General features: G+C 43.6%; 2 protein-coding genes across 2 annotated transcripts; both read left to right on the top strand.

Annotated features, from left to right (window-relative positions):
• Positions 1–420: 420 nt before the first annotated feature.
• On the top strand, positions 421–9,815 carry LOC141575847 (uncharacterized). The gene is made up of 3 exons (XM_074356931.1): positions 421–3,216; positions 6,686–6,747; positions 8,832–9,815. Exons 1-3 carry the CDS (start codon positions 3,128–3,130, stop codon positions 9,302–9,304), a joined length of 624 nt encoding a protein of 207 aa, XP_074213032.1. The 5' UTR covers positions 421–3,127; the 3' UTR covers positions 9,305–9,815.
• Positions 9,816–16,658: 6,843 nt separating this feature from the next.
• LOC141575836 (placenta-expressed transcript 1 protein-like) lies at positions 16,659–21,379 on the top strand. The gene is made up of 2 exons (XM_074356847.1): positions 16,659–16,842; positions 21,177–21,379. Exons 1-2 carry the CDS (start codon positions 16,659–16,661, stop codon positions 21,377–21,379), a joined length of 387 nt encoding a protein of 128 aa, XP_074212948.1.
• Positions 21,380–22,265: the final 886 nt, after the last annotated feature.

Below are 22,265 nucleotides of genomic sequence, written 5' to 3'. Positions count from 1 at the left end.
TGTCTCAGTTGGGATGGGGCTCCCTATGTCCCTCTCCTGCAGACAGTGGGTCTTCTCCTAATCAGGACAGGGAAGATAACCTTCTATTCAAGATGAGGACCATCTTGTGTGATGTTGTATACAGGGAAGGACCTGGGTGGTCTGAGGGACTACTGCAAAAGACACCTCAGACCTCTGACTTAAGATAACATATCATAAAGTGATGGATTTTGTGGCTGAAATGGAAGAGAAAGAAACCTATATTGGGAAGATGGGGGGGGCAGTGGAGCCTCCTTAAAGTAGGAAGACACAAGAAGAATCAAAAGCCAACACACCAGACCCTTTGAGGGGACCATGCTAGATGAGAAGAGAAATCACGGCATTTACAGAGGTGTTGGTTGGAGCACTTTTAGGAAGCAGAAGGAGGAGAGGACCACGGTTCACTGAATGGCTACTATGTGCCATGCACTCCCCGAAACCTCATCTGATTTCATCTCAGAAAGAAATGTGCTAACGCTCTGGGATAAACTGACTCGCTACAGGAAGGATTTAAGTTGAGACTCAAAATCCTGTGCCCTGGGAGATGAGAAGGGCCTGATCCCACACCTGGAATTACACAACAGGCTACGTGATTTCCTGGCAGACTGAAATTATCGGACCTGGCTGGGACTCAGACTATTGCGGAGACTGAGTAAATGCACACACAGGCCAACCACTTCCCCTGATTTTAATGTTGAATTTTCTTTTTAATTTCAGGATTTGTCTTATCATTGGTATAAGCAACATGTATAAACGGCTTGGCAGTTTCCAAGACAAAAGTGCAGCTAAGGCAATATCTTAGAACAGGTTCTCTGGGTATGCCTTGGTATCAGTCAAAGAAACTCGTAATGCAGTAGCATTCCTATTACAACTGTCCCGGGTAAGCGCCTGCCACCGCTGCTTAACTTCCATGGGCAACAGAAATGTAACTTGCTTGCCCTTTTCCCTGAACCCTCATCATTAAGGCACTAAACAACATCGGATGCACAAACTTTTTTTTTTTAACATCAATTTATGAATAGTGATTTAGTGCCCTCCAGGTGCCCAGCACTGGGGATAGCCAGATACTGACACAGATGAAATGACAGCATATAGTACAAGCCAGAACATAATTAAGTCCTCAACGCAAGTAAACATAAATAAATGAATCAATGATTCAGGAGTGAGAGGGCAAGAGGGCTGAATTGGCCCAGAGGCGGGATCTTGGAGAGTAAGTGGGGCTGGGATAAGTGATGAGAAGGAAGGAAGGATTCCAGACGGGCCCCCGACATGAGCAAAGGCCAGGGGCAGGCGAACCAGGTGCGTCTGCAGAACCAGAGAAGACGGCCACCCCTGGAGTGGGGGTGCGAACAGCAGAGTGCGCCGGGTAATGAGGCTCATGAGAGCCATGTGTACTGCAACTGACAGAACAGAAGCAGGAATGTAGAACCAGAAATGTTTAGAGGCTCTGAAATACAAGGGCACTTTGAAGGTTTTCGACAGCTGTGGGTCCTGATGGAAGTGTTGGCTGGGGAAATCTGATCTGGTTGCAGCCTGGAGGGAGGAGACTGTGGAGGCCAGGAGGAGTGAACAGAGCATGTAAGCCAGGGAGCAGGGAACAGAACACAGGACAGAGGCAGGAGCATGCCCATGGTAGAGCTGACAGGTTTGATGACTATCTGCATGACACCGTCCCTTGTCACCATCCACCTCACCATCATGCACACAACCAGGACAGATGCCAGGTTCTGGCTGAGCAAGTCAGGGCCCCGGGGATCTGGCTCAGATACCTTGACTGGCAAAAACAAACAAACAGAACAGAGAAAAGTTTCATACTAAAAACAGCAATCGAGATTTATCTGACACCCACTCACATTCAAGTCTTTACACACTTCTCTTTACTCTTCACAGGAAACTTTCAACATAGCATATCTTAATGTTCATACAGGGAGGAATAATGTCGTTATCCTCAGACATAGAACCAACCCTCGTGCAAAGTGGACTCTCAGTAAATATTTGGGGAGTGAGTGATGAACAGTAAACAAACCAAGGATCAGAGGCTAAGTGACCTGTCCTTAAATGTTAGAACTACAATTCAGATCCAGGACTGTCTGATCGTATTCTGCTACACAGTCAGTTTTCTTTGCTTTCTGAAGGAGAAGACTTTGAAGGAGTTTTGGGTGGCTGAGAGGGCCCTAAAGACTATCACCAAGCACTGAGAGATTTGTTCAGAAAGGATCTTCTAAGGGAGGAAATGGACAAACTGAAATATTCTCTTGAAATCCCCTACCCATTACACGTTAGAATGCTGAAAGTAACCAGTGGAACTAACAAGTGTCAGCGGGGTCCCCGTGAGCGCGTACTAACCTAGGTCATCAGACTAGAGGGTTCAGGGAACCCTGAGTGGTTATTTGACATGTACTTAGATTAGTGCCTTTGGGGCTCAGAGGCCCTGCCTCCTTCTTCCCTCAGCCTCAACAACAGAGACCAAGAACATCAGCATTTCTGGGACCAAAAAATAAAAAAATAAAAACCAAAAAACAATGGGTTTGGCTTTGACTTGGCAGTAATAGTCCCTTATTTCATGAAGCACTTCCCAGGGGAGTCCACTTCACCCTTTCACAGGCATCGACCCCATCTCTCCCCACACTCCACTCCCCCTGAGAGAAGGGCAGAGCTCTCATCTTGAGATGTATGTAGCAAAGCAGAGTATAGGTCTTCTTTCGTCCAACTTGTCCACCTTTTTCTGGAGAAAACTTGTAAAGCAGACACACACAAAAACAGCTAGGGGGGAAATAAAAATCATTTATCATCCCACTACCAAGATATCACCATAGATAATATCTTGATGTATTTATTCCCTTCCAGATTTTCTGCAACTTCTTTTATAAAAGTGGGACATTACTATATGTACATAATATTTGTAACTTTCTTTTTTCACACTTCACTTTGATTTCATGACCCTCATCTCTTGTCTTACGGCACAGATGGTTCATTGTTTCCTTATCATTTCCTCCCAGTATCAGTGCCTGTGACTAACAACACTGAAGCTGTGATCCTGCGAGCACTGTACAAGACACAACCAGTAGGCTTCTGGAAAGATGCACACAAGAATTGTACGAACAGTGTCATGTACGAACTGAAGAACCCGCGCAGCAAATTGTTCGAGGCAAAATGGGTATCTCCTGGGGACATAGACCTATCTTCAGTTCAGCTACAGTAAGAACCTATCCATATATCATTTGCTTTGGGCTTTTACAATTTCATATTGGGTTTCTGCAGTTTTATACTGACCTTGGAGGACTCATAATACAACCCCGATGTGACGTGGAGGATTCAATAGCTGCACTCCTTTTCCACCTCCCCATTCTTTGTTCTACTTTTATCTGTAGAAGTTTGTACACTATACATGTGCACACACGCACACATACCAGGTATGCTCTGCACCAAGAGAAAGAACTGGTGTTAAATAAAACCAGAGCCAGACAGTACTTAAAGCAAGATGAGTGAATGAATGAATGAATGAATGAATAAAAACAGATTTTATTCAGGACTATTGCAATTAAGACAAGAGACCTCAGTATAGAACAAGTCTCAATTCTGAATGCAACATGGGTACCTGGGATTTATAGCCAGGGAACAGGGTAGGAGTGTCAATGGATAGAAAAACACTAAAAGGAAACATCAAACCCTGTAAGGGGGACTCTTGCCAAACTGACCTAACAGGATTCTTGCTGAAGACAGGCCAGGGTGATCACAAAGTAGAGGATGAGAAACTCAATCAGATAATAAAAGTGATCAGATATCGAGGGTGGGAGGTTTGTGCTATACTGCCTTAACAGGATTCTGGCTAAAACTGGATTTTCCAAGGAAGTACACAGATGGGCCTAGGAGAAGGTTCCAGAGTCCAAGTAAACTTTGGTCAAGCAGAGAATCCTTATCACTGGCACCCTGTTTGTTTCAAATTCTCTTTATCCCTTCCCACCACAACCCAACTCACTCCTGATAGTCTGGGGCAGACAGTACTCCAGAGCTAGGCAGGGCAAACAGCAGTGACAAACAATTAAAAATAAAAACACTCTGGTACTGAAGACACCTGCCCACCTTGGAGCTCCCCTCTCTGCCTTCTCCATGCAGTCCTCCAGGAGCTCTTGCTAAGCTAGGGTGCAGAGAAACTGCCTGTGGCCAAGAACCTGGGGGAGGGGTGCTCTTGGTCCCCATTTTTACCAAGTCAAACTTGAATCCACTTGCCCACTGAACAGCAAAGTCAATTTACTGACACCAGGTTGTGGTGAAGGAAAGTACAGCATTTATTGCAGGCACCGAGCAAGGAGAATGGGCAGCTCATGCTCAAAAGACATAAGCTCCCATCAGCTTTCTGGGCAGCTCTTTTAAAGGCTACATTTGTGGTGAGGTTGCTGGGGCCATGACTTTCTTCTGATTGGTTGGTGATGTTGTAACAGGATGATGTTTCATGAATTGTAATCATCAGCCTTCTGATCCCAACCAGTCTGGGGTCTTTGTGCTTATGCTCAGCATGTAGTCACTGTCCTCCACCTGGGTCTTACTTCCTGCAAAACAACTCAAAGATCTGTGTCACATTATTATCTATAACCCTCGAGGAGGAACCAGAACTCTGTTTTATCACGGAACTGTTATTTCTTGACTACTTTTCCTTTGTTTCTGCACTCCTTCACTTCCCTCATTAGTAACTGCTTGAGTCTACTCTTGAAACTCAGGGAAAGCTTAGGAGACTAATGCTTTTTTCTACAAACAAGAAATGGGGAGACACAGAGGGGCTTTTGTACCAGGAAGGGCCCCGCAGGGTCCTGCTTGGTTTCAGTTCCCCCTTTTCTTTGATGCTCCTCAATCCTCAGGGGAACAGGGGATAAGAAAGAGGATAACGTTCTAAGCAGAGAGTTTAATCATAAACTCGACAGAGGAATTCACTTTTAGGTGGACCTGGTTTCACCACCACACGGAGAATCATGTTTTTAAAACACATGCATTTTGAAAGTGGCTTGCTGGCAGAAGTGTGATGATTGTGTAATAAAACTGGCTTCCTAGTGTTACACAAAATGGACACATTCAGATTCCGCGGTGAGGCCACCTGAGGGCTCATGTTACATGCTAACAACAACAACAGCAAACTTCCCTCCCAGCTAGGGATTTGTTATCAAATTCACTGTAGGAACCAAATGTTGAGAGATCCTTACACTTTGACTGCCGTTTTGTACTGAAAGGGCAGGTCTGACCATCGGGGCCGTGTCCAGACACGAGCAGCCACCAGGTGTCTAGGGACAGTGGAGACAATGATGCAGTCAAGCCACCCCACCCTCTGCTGCCACGCCCTGGGCCTGGTGGAACCTAGCTGGCTCTGAAGGAGGAACTGTTATGCCCACAGAGAGACGTGCAAGAGTGGAATCCAAAGGAAGCTGCTACAATCCAGCCTCACAATGACAGCAGGCTCTTAGAAGCCAGTCAGGACTCATGAGGGCAATGACTTTCCTTTCATCTCACCTCCTTAAGGCCTCCACACTCCACGCAACAACAGATAAAAGACCACAGAGTGACAATCTGCAATGGAAACACACATTCCCACTGACAGGGCAGTCTCCAGACCCCTCCTCACTCACACCACGATGGTGCACTGGCTCCTCTGCTTGTTTACCATGTATGACAAGACTGACACCTGGAGGGGAGCAGCATACAGGATGGGAGAGCCCCATCTGTGGGGTAGGGCACAAAAGGGCATATGAAGAGGTTCCTGCCCACAGAACTTCACAGTGAGGTGTAGGGAGGCAAGGCCCACAGAGAAATAAATACTGAGGTTAGACATCACCTCCTCAGAAAGAATTCTCTATACTCCCAGATCAACTCCCGGCTTCCTGTTTGCTCACTCTCATAACTTCCACTGCTCCATCAGAGCACGTATCACAATGGTGATCAGTTACTTAACTTGTTGGTCGATTATTTGTTTAAAATCTCCCTCTCTAAAGAGACTTTAAGAGCCATCAAGGAAAGAAGCATGCCAGTGTTCACCAGCGTCCCCTTAGCGCCAAGCACAGTGACTGGCATGTCGTGCACTCACGAACTGTTAAATGAACAACAGACTGAACGGGCCCACTGACAGGAGAACAACACACCAAGCTGCACAGCTCGTTTAATGACCATTAAGTACCTGTGACACTACGTGTCAGGCATTGTGGACAACAGAACCTGCCCTCAAGGAGCTGGTCCTCCAGTGCGAGGAGAGGCTGATGGCAAAGCAATGCAGCACAGGGGCATGTCTGTCTGATGGAGATCTGTCTGGGTTCATGATGATAGGGAGAAATGCCTTCCCAGAGGTTACTGATGAGTCTGTAGGCAGATGTTCCCTGGGCCGGATTATTACGATCAGAAAGACTAACCTGAACGAAGACCAGAGGTGTATACCAGCCTGTGGGGAGTTCAGGGTGCTGGCGTGGGTGAGGGTGGGGGATGGACATTACCTTGTCTGGAGAAAGATCAGGGAGGATCTTAGTCAAGACAATATAGAGCAGACCAGGACTTAATGATCTGCTAATTGTGCTGTAGAGAATGTAGGCACAACAGGAATTAAGGGGCTGGGGTCTGCTGGGAAGGCAGCAACTGTGAAATGAACTTGTGAATTCCTCACCATTCTCTCTCATTTATTTGCCCTCCACAGAACCTTCACTGTCGATTCGCAAAAAGTGGCTGCATTTTCTTCCCAGGACCTGATGAGAAGAGGTAAGTTCCTCTGCAGCCTATTTCCGTATCTGGCAGTGAAATCAATCAGCCCGGAAAATTATTTTGTGGGTGTCCTAGCAAAACAGAGTCTTCTAGTCATGTGTCACCCAGATACCAGCTGAGGCTCCTAGCACCTTGAGATCGGCATAAGATTAGCTCAGCCCCTTATCCTGTGCCCTGTGCAAAACAAAAGCATCCCCATCCCCACCCCAACATTTCTGCCAGTTCTGAGGGGACTCTGATTCTCTCAGTCACCTTGACTCCAGACTCTGGCTCAGGAGCCGTTTCCAGTCAACACCACACAGACGTGGCTATGAGAGTCGGCTGCTCCCTCGGTTTCCACAAAGAATTCCCACTCACACAAAGCCTTCATCGCTGGAGCAGGTGTTACCAAAGGGCTTATGGGATGAGAAGGGAGATTCGCACAAAGAAGGGTTGATAGCACAGAAAACCAATCATTTCACTAGTTCTCGGAGCAGCCTCTGGCCTCCAGCACCACCACCAGGAAATCCCACTGGCCTTTCCCAGGCTGCAGTCCCCAACTTCAAGCCATCCTGAGGCTCCTTGTCCCTTGTCTCCCTTCTCTGCCCCTTTGCTTCTCTCTTGCCTCTTTCTGGGGAGCTAAAACAAATTCAAGGAACTGAGGTTCAGAAAAGACTGGTAACTTGCTTAAGACCACACAGAAAGTAAATGGCAAAGCTAGGACTCAAAGTCCACATCTTATACTTTTTTCCACTTTTCTTTGACTGACATGAAAACTATAAAGACAGTCATGTGTGTGTGTGTGTGTGTGTGTGTGTGTGTGTGTGTGTGTGAAGTGTTTAAATACAGGCTTTAACCAAGAGTAAGAAACATCAGTCTTCTCCACGACCAGATAATAGATCTTCCTCACGAGCCCCCAAACTCTGAAGTACATCTAGTATGCGGCTCAATTTCCTGTCAGTCAGGCATTGCAAATGTGGTCAAAGGCTTATCGATTTTCAACAACAAATGTTAAAGTGATTATGCCTAATGAAACTATTATGTGAACGCCTTAAGTGTTTCCTTGGTGGTCTCCCCTCTGTGAAAAGACAGACATTATTTTCTTTCTCCGGGGCATTTTCAAAAGGAACACTGGTATAAATGGTAGGAAAGAAAAAAAAAAAAAGTTTGTTTCTGGTCAGAACTCCTTAGCTCCATGCTAATAAAATCCAGATTTTAAAAAAAGAGACAGAGAGAAAAAGAAAGTGGCTGTGTTCAGACTTTTGGCTCAGGGGTGGCCTAGAGGAACACCTGCCCTGGGGAAATGTTCCACGAGATAAGATACTGCCACAGAGCTAGAAGGCGCCCTGCAGGGGGGCAGGGTGCACAGGCTGGAGCAAATCACTGCACATTTCCCGCCTTCTTCCTTATAGTCCCCTCTGTGGTCCACTCAGACCCTTGGAGGTGTCACGGCCAAGCTCTAGTTTTCCAGGATCAGACAACCCCCCAGGTTTGGCTTTCTCTGCTTCTCCGCCAGGCAACCTCAAAACGCTAACATGTGGTCAGATCCCTGCATGTGAAAATGACCAGTCTCTCAGACACCACAAAAAAGAGATTCGCAGGTTGGACGGGGCCTCTTTCCACTTACTTTAAAGCAGAGGTGGCCGTCCTTGGGTCTGGATGCTGTCTATTTCTTACGACTTTTACACGCAACCTTTGAAATGAGCAAAGAAACCAAAGACCAAAAAAGAAAAAGCATTAAAGTGCACCACTCTGGACCATGTTTGCACCGATTGATCCAATGTAATACTAAGAACATGAGGACATGTGAGGGCAGACTACCCACCTAACAACAAACTCAGTGGTTATGTAAATTCAGTGTAAGTTCCTTCTCCTGTAGGGCTGTGCAGAGCTTAAGGGTAGATTGTTTCTTATTTTTGGTTCCTTGACATCCTGTGCCCTCCTAGTTTCCCCGTCCTCTACACACTCTGAGCCCTTGAGAAGTGCTTACTGAATTTTGCTCATGAACTCTGGCTCCAGCATCCTATCAGATTAGTCTCCTCTCTCCAGTGTGCACCTGCCACCCAAAAGAGGTTCTGATGCCATTGTTTTTTTTTTTCTAGTGAAAAATACATCCATGACCAAGATCTCCACAATGAAGCAAATCACAACCCCAGCTCCAAAACCAGCCACAACCCACAAACCGGCAGCCAAAACCCGCCAACCGGCAGCCAGAACCCACAAACCGGCAGCCGCAACCCACAAACCAGCAGCCAGAACCCACAAATCAAAATCCACACCCCGCAGACTGCCAGCCACAACCCCTAAACTGGCATCCACAACCCGTACCACAGCCAGAACCCATACCATATCCACAAACTATAGCAAACCCACACCACATACCATATTCACAAACCATACCACATCCACCAACCATAGCAAACCCACACCCCGTACCACAGCCCGAACCTCAGCCCGAACCTCAGCCACAGCCCAAACCACAGCCAATAGTTTGGCCAACACAGCCTTCCTCGGCCCCATCAGATATGCCATTCAGCTCCTGCTCGTCTTCTTCACCAGCAAACTCCTCTTCTAGAAAGGAAGCTACGGGAACACTTGCTTCTGCTGCCACTGCATCCTTCTATGTTCAGTTCCAAGCCAGGACTCTGACACACGTGAACAAAGGCTTTACGTTCTCAGATGTACAACTCCACTCCCGCTCCTTCAGACCAAAACGGAGAATTGAGGGTCACTCGGTGAGGGGAACAGTCCACTCAGTGGTGTTCAACTGTGTGTCTCAGGACACAAATTAGGCTTTTTGTAACTACTTAGACCTAGATTTTTGGCTCCTGGCTTAACATGTTCACAGCCAGTTACACAGCCAATCTAAACTTTTATTTAGATGCAACACCAGTAGCATTTGAAGGGCAAGAAAATAAGAATGTACCAGGTCTTGAGTAGTCAAGGATGGGAAAGATCATGGTATAAAGGCATTATTTTCTGTGTTATACCAAATAAACTATACCTCAAACAAGAATAATGAATGTGTTAAATTCAAATATGTCTTTAATGAGTGATCAATTTAAAATATAGAAAATGTCATGTAATTTTATTCATTTATGGGAGCATTAATAAAATCAATGGAATGGTGAGAGTGTGTATGTTTTCGAAGCCAGATATAAGGGGAACATTTTCTCAATTTTAATTTTTCTCGAGTGCAAACTGGTCAGTTTTCCCCTAATGGTAATCTCCACTAAGAAAGATGGGTAAAATGTGTATAATATTCATAATATAACATAAAACCAAAACAAAACATGGTATTTCCAGTAATACGTAACAAAGTTTTCTTTTAATGGCTATGCTAAATTCCAAGATGCCAACTTCAGTGACATATGTGACCCTAGTGGCTGTGAGGTAGCATCTCTACACAGTGGTATCTCTTTCTAGTTTTGATTTGCATTTTCCTAATGACTATTAATGTTGAGTCTTTTCATGTGCTTATTTACCTTTTTTTGAAAGCTACGTCATATTCATATTATACTTCTTTACCATTTATATTTCTACTTTGGAGAAAGTATTCAGATTTTAAAATTGGGATATTTGTCTATTTATTGTTGAGTTGTAAGTGTTCTTTGTATATTCTGGATACTAGGCCCTTCTCAGAAATATAATTTGCAAATATTTTCTCCCATTATTTGGGTTATTTTTTCACTTTGATAGTTGTCCTTTGAAGAACAAAAGATTTTAGTTTTGATAAAGTCCAACTTATCTATTTATCCTTTGGTTGCTTTTGTTTTATGCATTATACCTATTAAACTGTTGCTTAATCCAAAGCCATAAACATTTATACTTAAGTTTTTGCTAGGGTTTTAAAGCATTTAGGTCATTGATCCACCTTGAGTTAATTTTTATATGGTGTGACAGAGGGGTCCAATTACACTCTTTTGCATGTGAGTATCTTGTTTTCCCAGCACTATTTATTGAAAAGACTGTTTCTCCCTGATTGAACTATCTTGGCACCCTTGTCAAAAATCAGTTAATCATAGAGTAATCTATAAAAACACTGAATCACTATGTTGTACACTTGAAACTAGTATAACTTTGTAAGTCAACTATACATCAATCTTTAAAAGTAGTTTTTTAAAAAAGAATATGATGGGTAGAAGAATTTATAAGTTTCAAGCCAAAGTGGAGTATGACAGTGTTTCCAAGCATACAAATTTATGATTTCATAAGAATTCCTAATTTCATAAAAGGAGTCATTGGACCAATATGGTAGCAAATTGTTTTAATTCTAGCATTCAAAATAACTTTCACTCCTTTTTGTAGCAACCTGAAGCAAAAACACTTTCAAAGATATATTTAGTAAATTTCATTTCTTCAGAGTCATTGGAAAAATTTGTTTAATCTGATATGAATCTCCTTGCAACAGAGGTTTAATCTTTATGTAATAAAATTTATCTTTAAATGACAAAAAAAAGTTCATCGTACATATATGAGTTTATTTCTGGCCTTGCAGCTCTGTTTCATTGATCTACATGTCTATCTTCATGGCAGTACCACAATGTCTTTTTTTTAAATTAAGGTACAGTCGATTTGCAATTAGTTTCAGGTGTACAACATAGTGATTCACAATTTTTTTTACACTATACTCCATTTAAAGCTTTTGTAAAGTATTGGTTTATTCCCTATGCTATATATTATGTCCCTGTAGCTTATTTATTTTATACATAGTACTTTGTACCTCTTAATCCCTTACCCCTATCGTGCCCCTCCCCTCCCCCTCTCCCCACTGATAACTACTACTTTATTCTCTATATCTGTGAGTCTGTTTCTGTTTTGTTATACTCATTCACTTGGGGTTTTTTTAGATTCTGCATATAAGTGATAACATATAGTGTTTGTCTTTCTCTGACTTATTTCACTAAGCATAATGAGGTCCATGATGTTGTTGCAAATGGCAAAATTTCATCCTTTTTATGGCTGAGTAGTATTCCATTGTGTATATACACCTCATCTTCTTTATCAATTCATCTGTTGATGGACACTTAGGTTGCTTCAGAGTCTTGGCTATTGTAAATAATTCTGCTATGAACATTGGGGTGTATGTATCTTTTCAAACTAGTGTTTTGGGGCTTTTTGGACATATACCCAGGAGTGGAATTCCTGGGTCATATGGTAGTTCTATTTTCAGTTTTTTAAGAAACTTTCATACTGTTTTCCACTGCGGCTACACCAATTTACAATTCTGTCAACAGTGTACAGTTCCCTTTTCTCCACATCCTCATCAACATTTGTTATTTGTGGTCATTTTGATGGCAGCCATTCTGTCAGGTGTGAGGCAATATCTCATTGTGCTTTTGATTTGAATTTCTCTGATCAGCAATGTTGAGTGTCTTTTCATTTCCCTGTCACCCATCTGTATGTCTTCTTTGGGAAAATGCCCATTCAGGTCCTCTGCCCACTTTTTAATTGAGTTGTTTTTTCTCATCTTGCATTTTTCATCAATTTTCCATTTTTTTCAATCAATTTTTCCTCTGTATCTTATAGTTTTCTGAGTACAGGTCTTTTACTTCCTTGGTTATTTTATTCCCAGGTATTTTATTCTTTTTGATGTGATTATGAATGGGATTGCTTTTTTAATTTCTCTCTCTGATACTTCATTGTTAGTGTATAGAAATGTGACAGATTTCTCTGTATTAATTTTGTATCCAGCAACTTTGCTGAATTCATTGATGAGTTCTGGTAGTTTTCTGCTGACGTCTTTAGGATTTTCTATGTATAGTATCACGTTATTGGCAAACATATTATACATAGTGAGTATTACTTCTTCCCTTCTGATTTGAATTTCTTTTTCTTCTCTGATTTCTGGGGCCAGGACTTCCAATACTATGCTGAATAAAAGTGGTGAGATTGGACATTCTTGTCTTGTTCCTGATCTTGGAGGAAGTGCTTTCAGCTTTTCACCATTCAGTGTGATACTAGCTGTGGGGTTCTCATACATGGTCTTTCTTATGTTAAAGTATGATTCCTCCATACCCACTTTGTGGAGAGTTTTTATCACAAATCGATGTTGAATTTTTTTCAAAAGATTTTTGTTACCTATTGAGATGATTACATGATTTTTAATCTTCATTTTTTTATATTTTTAAACATTTTTCGTGAGTTATAGTCATTTTACAATGTTGTGTCACATTCCAGTGTACAGCTCAGTTTTTTAATGTGCTGTATCACATGGATTGATTTGCAGATATTGAATCCTCTTTGCATCCATGGAATGAATTCCACTTCACTATGGTGTGCGATCCTCCTAATGTATTGTTGCATCTGGTTTCCTAAACTTTTGTTGAGGATTTTTTGCGTCAATGTTCATCAGTGATATTGGCCAGTACTTCTCTTTTTCTTTGATATCGTCAGCAGGTTTTGGTATCGGGGTAATGCTGGTCTTGTCAAATGAATTCAGAAGCATTCATTTCTCTGCAATTTTTTGCAATCATTTAAGAAGGATCTAAGTGTGAAATCTTCTCCAAATGTTTCGTAGAATTCACCTGTGAAGCCATCTGGTCTTGGACTATTTTGTTAGGAGTTTTTTGGTTTTTTTTTTTAAATTCCTGATTCAATTTCATTACTTGTAATTTGTCTGTTCATGTTTCCTATTTCACCTTGGTTCAAGCTTCGGAGACTCTACATTCTGGGAATTTGTCCATTTCTTCTAGGTTGCCCATTTAATTGGCATGTGGTTATTTGTAGTGATTTCTTGGGATCATTTGTATTTCTGTGGTGTTGGTTGTAACTTCTTTTTCATTTCTCATTTTATTGACTTGGGTCCTTTCTTGTGCCCTGAGATCTCTGGCTGCAGAGCCCTGGGCTTCCCAGGTTAGTGCCTGTGCACTGACCTGTAGGGCCAGGTCCTGGACCCTCTGGTGGACACAGCCCTGTCCAGGAATGGCTGTGGGCTCTGAAGGTCTTAAAGAAGCCTGCCTGCTGGTAGGTGGGGCTGTGCCCCCACCTAGGTAGTTGCCTGGCCTGAGGTGTCCCAGGATTGGTGCAAAAGGCTGCTGGGTAGAGTCAGGTCCTGGCATTAACAAGCTACAGGGAGGATTCCACAAGGGTGTCGGCCAGTACCAGTGTCCATATAGCACAGCAAGCTCCCAGAAATGGCTTCGGCCAGTGTCTGCCCCCAGAACGGACTCCAGTTGCCTCCTGCCTCTCCAGGAGACTCTCCAAGATCACTGGGTGGATCTGACCCATTCCTTTCAAATCACTGCTTCTGCCCTGGGTCCTGGAGCATGTGAGATTTTGTGTGCACCCTTTCGGAGTGGAGTCTCTATTTCCCCTAGCCCTCTTGCTCTCCTGACAGTAAGCCCTGCTGGCCTTCAAAGCCAAATGTTCTGAGGGCTTGTCTTCCCAGTGCAAGACTTCCAGGCTGGGGAGCCCAATGTGTGGCTCAGACCCCTCACTCCTTGAGGAGATCTGCAATTGTCGTTATTCTCTCTGGGGCAAGGGTCTTCACGACTCCTCCCCTCCAACTCATCTGCTTGTGGTTTCTTCTTTATATCGCTAGTTGTGGGAGATCTTTTCCGGTAGCATTCAGTCTTTCTCATCAATAATTACTCTGTACATAGCTGTAATCTTGGTGTGCCCATGAAAGGAGGTGAGCTCCTTGTCCTTCTACTCCACCATCTTTCCACGCTGTCTTGATTACAGTAGCTTTGTAGTAAGTTTTAAAATGTGTAAGTGTGAGTCCTCCAGCTTTGTTTTTGTTTCAAGATCATTTTGGAAATTATGAGTCCTTTGTTGGAGTTTTCAGTATACAAGTCTTGCACTTGTTTTCTTACACTTACTCAGTGTCTTTACTGAATATTTTCAAGTTTAATGATACTTTCTTCTGCCAGTTCAAATCTGTTGTTAAAGTCTCTTAAGTCCTTCTAGTGAACTTTTCATTTCACTTATAGTTTTCAACTACAAATTTACTGTTTGGTCCTTTTTCTCATTTCTGTTCCTTTATGGATATTCTTTACTTAGTGAGACATCATTCTGATACTTTCCTTTCATCTTTTAAGCATGGCTTCTTCTAGTTTTTTGAGCATATTTATAATAATTTAGCTAATGTTATTTTCTAGTAAATCCAAGATCTGGAATTCCTCTGGGACAGTTTCTACCGACCAGAAGTCGTTTCCTGTACACAGACCATACTTTCTTATTTCTTGTATGTCTTATAATTTTTATTAAGTGTTGAAAATTTGGAAAATACAATGTGATCACTCTGCACACCAGATTCCCTTCCCCCCAGGGTTGGCTGTAGTTTCCTCTGGTTGTTATTGCTTGTTGTTGCTGCTTCTGCTGTCTGTTCAGCAAATTTTATGAATTAATTGTGTGAAGTCAATATTTCTTATCATGTGTGGCCACTGAAATCTCTCCTCAGTTAGCTTAGTGGCAACCTAATGAATAATCAGAGATTTCATAAATGCCTTGAATCAATAAGTCTCCCAACATTTGCCACGTTCCTCTCTGCATGAATTCTGGGGCATGCCATCACTGGTTACATAAGCATTTTAAAATTCTGCCTTAGCCTACATTTTTTACTTGCATAGTGCTGCAAGCTCAGCCAAAGATGAGAGATAAGGGCTTCTCAGGTCTTTTCTGGGCACGTGTATAGCCCCGTACATGCACATGATCTTTCAGATTCCCAGGAATTTGTCAGAGCGTTCCAGAGCTTTCCAAATCTCCCAACCAAGATCTCATTCCCCAGTATTTTCTTTTACATTTTTTGTTAGTCCCAGTTGCAACCACTGCTTCAGGCAGATGCACTGTTAAAAACTCCTCACTGATTATTTTCAACAAATACCCTAGCAATAAGTCTCTTTGCAAAGAACAAGTTCTGAAAGCAATTTGTGGACAGGTTACGTTGACAGTTTTCTGGAAATGAGGCTTTGGGGTGACCTCCAAACCCATTCTGTCCCTTCCCCTTTGGCTACTAGTTTGACGGTCTTCAAGGCTACCAGAGTTGCAAGGTTGTTGGTTTCTAAAGCTACTTAAAGAGGTAAGGTGACAGGGATGGGGACAGGGCAAGTTAGAATGTCACGATGCTTAATGTGCTCAGTGAGATCTAGCCATTTTTCTTAAACAAACATTTTTCTTCAGAGGTCCTTACTTCCTATTCCGTAAATACTTCTCTTGAAGAAACATATATAAATATCCTTTTGATTCAATTCTACTTGTTTTTGTTTTCTTTCTATTCAGAAAATAGAATACTTCTTTCCTCTTTTCTCCTTCAGTGAGTGCGTTAAAATCACAGAAGAAATATGAGAAAATACACTTTCTGATTTTTTCCAGTAGTTTCTTTGTGTTATGGTGTTTATAGTGGAAATTGTCAGGCAGGAGCAAGAAGGAACAAAGTCATTTGTTTCCAAGGAAATAAATATAAATCCAGAAACACAATCTTTCCAGTTTGGTGCTAGTCACAAAATGAACCGGGTGAGGGGACATGTTCGATTAAGAAGAACTGGAAAAGGATACATAATGCTCCATGAGAAAAAGGGCTTTTATACCTGAGTTTCCCACAGGGAAAAGAGTGGAGAGTCTAAGCAGGCCAGGTATGAGATGACTACTCAACTCTGGATTTCACTTTGCTGGCATTCACCCTTCTCATGGCTTTCTTCACATACCAAATGCTGAGGTGATGGAGATGCAAAATAAGTCCATGACCAGTACATTCCCCGTCCTGGGCCAATCTGGAACTGATAAAGGATCATGGTGACAGATACAGGGAGATTCATTCCTAGTGATAACTTAGGCCAAATTCCAGAAGCCAGTTCATTTTAGGGAGGAGTGGAAGGGAGATTTGCCTGTATGACGTCACCCAGAAGATCCAGCCCAGAGCATATAAACAGGTGAGTCGTACATCTTAACCAGTCCCAGGTCCAGCAGTTTCCAAACAGACCAAGACCATGGCAGTCCTTGGTTCCCCACTGCTGCCCCTGGTGCTGTCTCTGTGCCTCGGACTGCTGTTTCCTTCTGCCAAGTGTCAGTATCCTATCGGCAACTGCATAACACTGAGTAACATCATCGGTGCCACTGACGGGGGAGTCCAGGCCTTCCCAAAGAGCTATAAAAGCAACACAATGTACACAGGTGAGTAGAAGCCATCTTCTCTGCTGTCCTTGGTTCTCTGAGGTGAGGAAGCCAGAATACTGGGCGTGCCCCCTTCCATCCCTGCTTTCAACTACACAAGCAAAGCACGTGTTTTTCACCCAGATGGGACACAGAAACAGGGAGGATGAGAACATGGAAGAGAATGGGTGGGCTGGGACGGCCTCTGCACGTAACCTGTGTGATCTTGAGTATGTCCCAGATCTCAGTGTACCTGAGTCCCAGCGAGGGCACAACTGCGGCAAGTTGTCTCACTTCAATAAGTTGGGCGTTCTCCAAAACAAGGTTACAACAGCCTGTGTCGGGCAGCGGTGGGGGTCATCTGTGTTATTTTCAGGGATAATAAATGCACCGCAGTTGGCAGCTCTTTTCCATCCACTTGATAAGCAGTGCCACCATGGATGACTGTATACTGCTCAACATTAGGAGGCACTGCTCACATTTAGGCTATGGGTGAAAAATCTGGTGAGCTAGACAGGGAGGGAATTACTCTCCCAACGCACGTATGAGCCTGAAGCTGAGAGAAGTGAAATGGCTTTCCTGGGGTCTCACGGCTAGTAAGCAGCAGAGCTGGCTGGCTCGCAGATCTTACTCTTTTTGTTCCTAATCCGGGGCTTTTTTGAGGTGCTTAGAAATATTTTATGAATATTCCTTTGGGATCAGTCAAGCCTACATGTCAAGGCAAGTGCTGTCTAATGACTTTCTTAATGATAACAAATTTAATGTGGCTGTTTACAGGGACTAGTGCATTGAGTCCCCCTCGACCTTCAAGGTAGATAATGTTGTCATTCCCAGTTTGTAGATGAGAAAACACAGGCAGAGCTGTTAGTACCTCGCTAGGTCACAGCTACTTGAGTGATGGACCAGGCCCTCAGAGACCCTGCTCGTAGCCAAGACACGATTTGCCTCTCAGTTACAGTAATGAGAGATAAGATGTCTTACTGTGCTGTGGGCTGATCCAAGGGCAAATGCTATTGTCTGCCCCATTTTGCAGGTAAGAACTAAGGCACAGGGAAGTTAAAGTTTTACCCAAGGTCACTAGCAGTTAGCAGCTAATATTTGAACCTCAAAAACACCCAAGATTTGTCCAGCTTTATCCAGCCAGGCTGCCCAGCTTCAGAGCCTACCTTCTTGTCTGCCATATTACCCTACCTGGCTTAGAACTGGTAGAACATAAGGATGCTCACACCCATGCTCTACACACTGCAGGCTTCAGCATAAGCGTGGCTATGGCCTGCCTTCGCACACTCATCCTGGCTTGTCCTGGTTTCCATTTTCTCACGGGGACTGTCACTAAGTGTCTCAGTTGGGATGGGGCTCCCTATGTCCCTCTCCTGCAGACAGTGGGTCTTCTCCTAATCAGGACAGGGAAGATAACCTTCTATTCAAGATGAGGACCATCTTGTGTGATGTTGTATACAGGGAAGGACCTGGGTGGTCTGAGGGACTACTGCAAAAGACACCTCAGACCTCTGACTTAAGATAACATATCATAAAGTGATGGATTTTGTGGCTGAAATGGAAGAGAAAGAAACCTATATTGGGAAGATGGGGGGGGGCAGTGGAGCCTCCTTAAAGTAGGAAGACACAAGAAGAATCAAAAGCCAACACACCAGACCCTTTGAGGGGACCATGCTAGATGAGAAGAGAAATCACGGCATTTACAGAGGTGTTGGTTGGAGCACTTTTAGGAAGCAGAAGGAGGAGAGGACCACGGTTCACTGAATGGCTACTATGTGCCATGCACTCCCCGAAACCTCATCTGATTTCATCTCAGAAAGAAATGTGCTAACGCTCTGGGATAAACTGACTCGCTACAGGAAGGATTTAAGTTGAGACTCAAAATCCTGTGCCCTGGGAGATGAGAAGGGCCTGATCCCACACCTGGAATTACACAACAGGCTACGTGATTTCCTGGCAGACTGAAATTATCGGACCTGGCTGGGACTCAGACTATTGCGGAGACTGAGTAAATGCACACACAGGCCAACCACTTCCCCTGATTTTAATGTTGAATTTTCTTTTTAATTTCAGGATTTGTCTTATCATTGGTATAAGCAACATGTATAAACGGCTTGGCAGTTTCCAAGACAAAAGTGCAGCTAAGGCAATATCTTAGAACAGGTTCTCTGGGTATGCCTTGGTATCAGTCAAAGAAACTCGTAATGCAGTAGCATTCCTATTACAACTGTCCCGGGTAAGCGCCTGCCACCGCTGCTTAACTTCCATGGGCAACAGAAATGTAACTTGCTTGCCCTTTTCCCTGAACCCTCATCATTAAGGCACTAAACAACATCGGATGCACAAACTTTTTTTTTTTAACATCAATTTATGAATAGTGATTTAGTGCCCTCCAGGTGCCCAGCACTGGGGATAGCCAGATACTGACACAGATGAAATGACAGCATATAGTACAAGCCAGAACATAATTAAGTCCTCAACGCAAGTAAACATAAATAAATGAATCAATGATTCAGGAGTGAGAGGGCAAGAGGGCTGAATTGGCCCAGAGGCGGGATCTTGGAGAGTAAGTGGGGCTGGGATAAGTGATGAGAAGGAAGGAAGGATTCCAGACGGGCCCCCGACATGAGCAAAGGCCAGGGGCAGGCGAACCAGGTGCGTCTGCAGAACCAGAGAAGACGGCCACCCCTGGAGTGGGGGTGCGAACAGCAGAGTGCGCCGGGTAATGAGGCTCATGAGAGCCATGTGTACTGCAACTGACAGAACAGAAGCAGGAATGTAGAACCAGAAATGTTTAGAGGCTCTGAAATACAAGGGCACTTTGAAGGTTTTCGACAGCTGTGGGTCCTGATGGAAGTGTTGGCTGGGGAAATCTGATCTGGTTGCAGCCTGGAGGGAGGAGACTGTGGAGGCCAGGAGGAGTGAACAGAGCATGTAAGCCAGGGAGCAGGGAACAGAACACAGGACAGAGGCAGGAGCATGCCCATGGTAGAGCTGACAGGTTTGATGACTATCTGCATGACACCGTCCCTTGTCACCATCCACCTCACCATCATGCACACAACCAGGACAGATGCCAGGTTCTGGCTGAGCAAGTCAGGGCCCCGGGGATCTGGCTCAGATACCTTGACTGGCAAAAACAAACAAACAGAACAGAGAAAAGTTTCATACTAAAAACAGCAATCGAGATTTATCTGACACCCACTCACATTCAAGTCTTTACACACTTCTCTTTACTCTTCACAGGAAACTTTCAACATAGCATATCTTAATGTTCATACAGGGAGGAATAATGTCGTTATCCTCAGACATAGAACCAACCCTCGTGCAAAGTGGACTCTCAGTAAATATTTGGGGAGTGAGTGATGAACAGTAAACAAACCAAGGATCAGAGGCTAAGTGACCTGTCCTTAAATGTTAGAACTACAATTCAGATCCAGGACTGTCTGATCGTATTCTGCTACACAGTCAGTTTTCTTTGCTTTCTGAAGGAGAAGACTTTGAAGGAGTTTTGGGTGGCTGAGAGGGCCCTAAAGACTATCACCAAGCACTGAGAGATTTGTTCAGAAAGGATCTTCTAAGGGAGGAAATGGACAAACTGAAATATTCTCTTGAAATCCCCTACCCATTACACGTTAGAATGCTGAAAGTAACCAGTGGAACTAACAAGTGTCAGCGGGGTCCCCGTGAGCGCGTACTAACCTAGGTCATCAGACTAGAGGGTTCAGGGAACCCTGAGTGGTTATTTGACATGTACTTAGATTAGTGCCTTTGGGGCTCAGAGGCCCTGCCTCCTTCTTCCCTCAGCCTCAACAACAGAGACCAAGAACATCAGCATTTCTGGGACCAAAAAATAAAAAAATAAAAACCAAAAAACAATGGGTTTGGCTTTGACTTGGCAGTAATAGTCCCTTATTTCATGAAGCACTTCCCAGGGGAGTCCACTTCACCCTTTCACAGGCATCGACCCCATCTCTCCCCACACTCCACTCCCCCTGAGAGAAGGGCAGAGCTCTCATCTTGAGATGTATGTAGCAAAGCAGAGTATAGGTCTTCTTTCGTCCAACTTGTCCACCTTTTTCTGGAGAAAACTTGTAAAGCAGACACACACAAAAACAGCTAGGGGGGAAATAAAAATCATTTATCATCCCACTACCAAGATATCACCATAGATAATATCTTGATGTATTTATTCCCTTCCAGATTTTCTGCAACTTCTTTTATAAAAGTGGGACATTACTATATGTACATAATATTTGTAACTTTCTTTTTTCACACTTCACTTTGATTTCATGACCCTCATCTCTTGTCTTACGGCACAGATGGTTCATTGTTTCCTTATCATTTCCTCCCAGTATCAGTGCCTGTGACTAACAACACTGAAGCTGTGATCCTGCGAGCACTGTACAAGACACAACCAGTAGGCTTCTGGAAAGATGCACACAAGAATTGTACGAACAGTGTCATGTACGAACTGAAGAACCCGCGCAGCAAATTGTTCGAGGCAAAATGGGTATCTCCTGGGGACATGGACCTATCTTCAGTTCAGCTACAGTAAGAACCTATCCATATATCATTTGCTTTGGGCTTTTACAATTTCATATTGGGTTTCTGCAGTTTTATACTGACCTTGGAGGACTCAAAATACAACCCCGATGTGACATGGAGGATTCAATAGCTGCACTCCTTTTCCACCTCCCCATTCTTTGTTCTACTTTTATCTGTAGAAGTTTGTACACTATACATGTGCACACACGCACACATACCAGGTATGCTCTGCACCAAGAGAAAGAACTGGTGTTAAATAAAACCAGAGCCAGACAGTACTTAAAGCAAGATGAGTGAATGAATGAATGAATGAATGAATAAAAACAGATTTTATTCAGGACTATTGCAATTAAGACAAGAGACCTCAGTATAGAACAAGTCTCAATTCTGAATGCAACATGGGTACCTGGGATTTATAGCCAGGGAACAGGGTAGGAGTGTCAATGGATAGAAAAACACTAAAAGGAAACATCAAACCCTGTAAGGGGGACTCTTGCCAAACTGACCTAACAGGATTCTTGCTGAAGACAGGCCAGAGTGATCACAAAGTACAGGATGACAAACTCAATCAGATAATAAAAGTAATCAGATATCGAGGGTGGGAGGTTTGTGCTATACTGCCTTAACAGGATTCTGGCTAAAACTGGATTTTCCAAGGAAGTACACAGATGGGCCTAGGAGAAGGTTCCAGAGTCCAAGTAAACTTTGGTCAAGCAGAGAATCCTTATCACTGGCACCCTGTTTGTTTCAAATTCTCTTTATCCCTTCCCACCACAACACAACTCACTCCTGATAGTCTGGGGCAGACAATACTTCAGACAAGGCAAGGCAAACAGCAGTGACAAACAATTAAAAATAAAAACACTCTGGTACTGAAGACACCTGCCCACCTTGGA

This window comes from Camelus bactrianus, chromosome 33, assembly GCF_048773025.1.
Source record: "Camelus bactrianus isolate YW-2024 breed Bactrian camel chromosome 33, ASM4877302v1, whole genome shotgun sequence".
NCBI classification, from domain to species: Eukaryota; Metazoa; Chordata; class Mammalia; order Artiodactyla; family Camelidae; genus Camelus; species Camelus bactrianus.
This window is presented reverse-complemented; position numbering and strand designations above follow the sequence as displayed.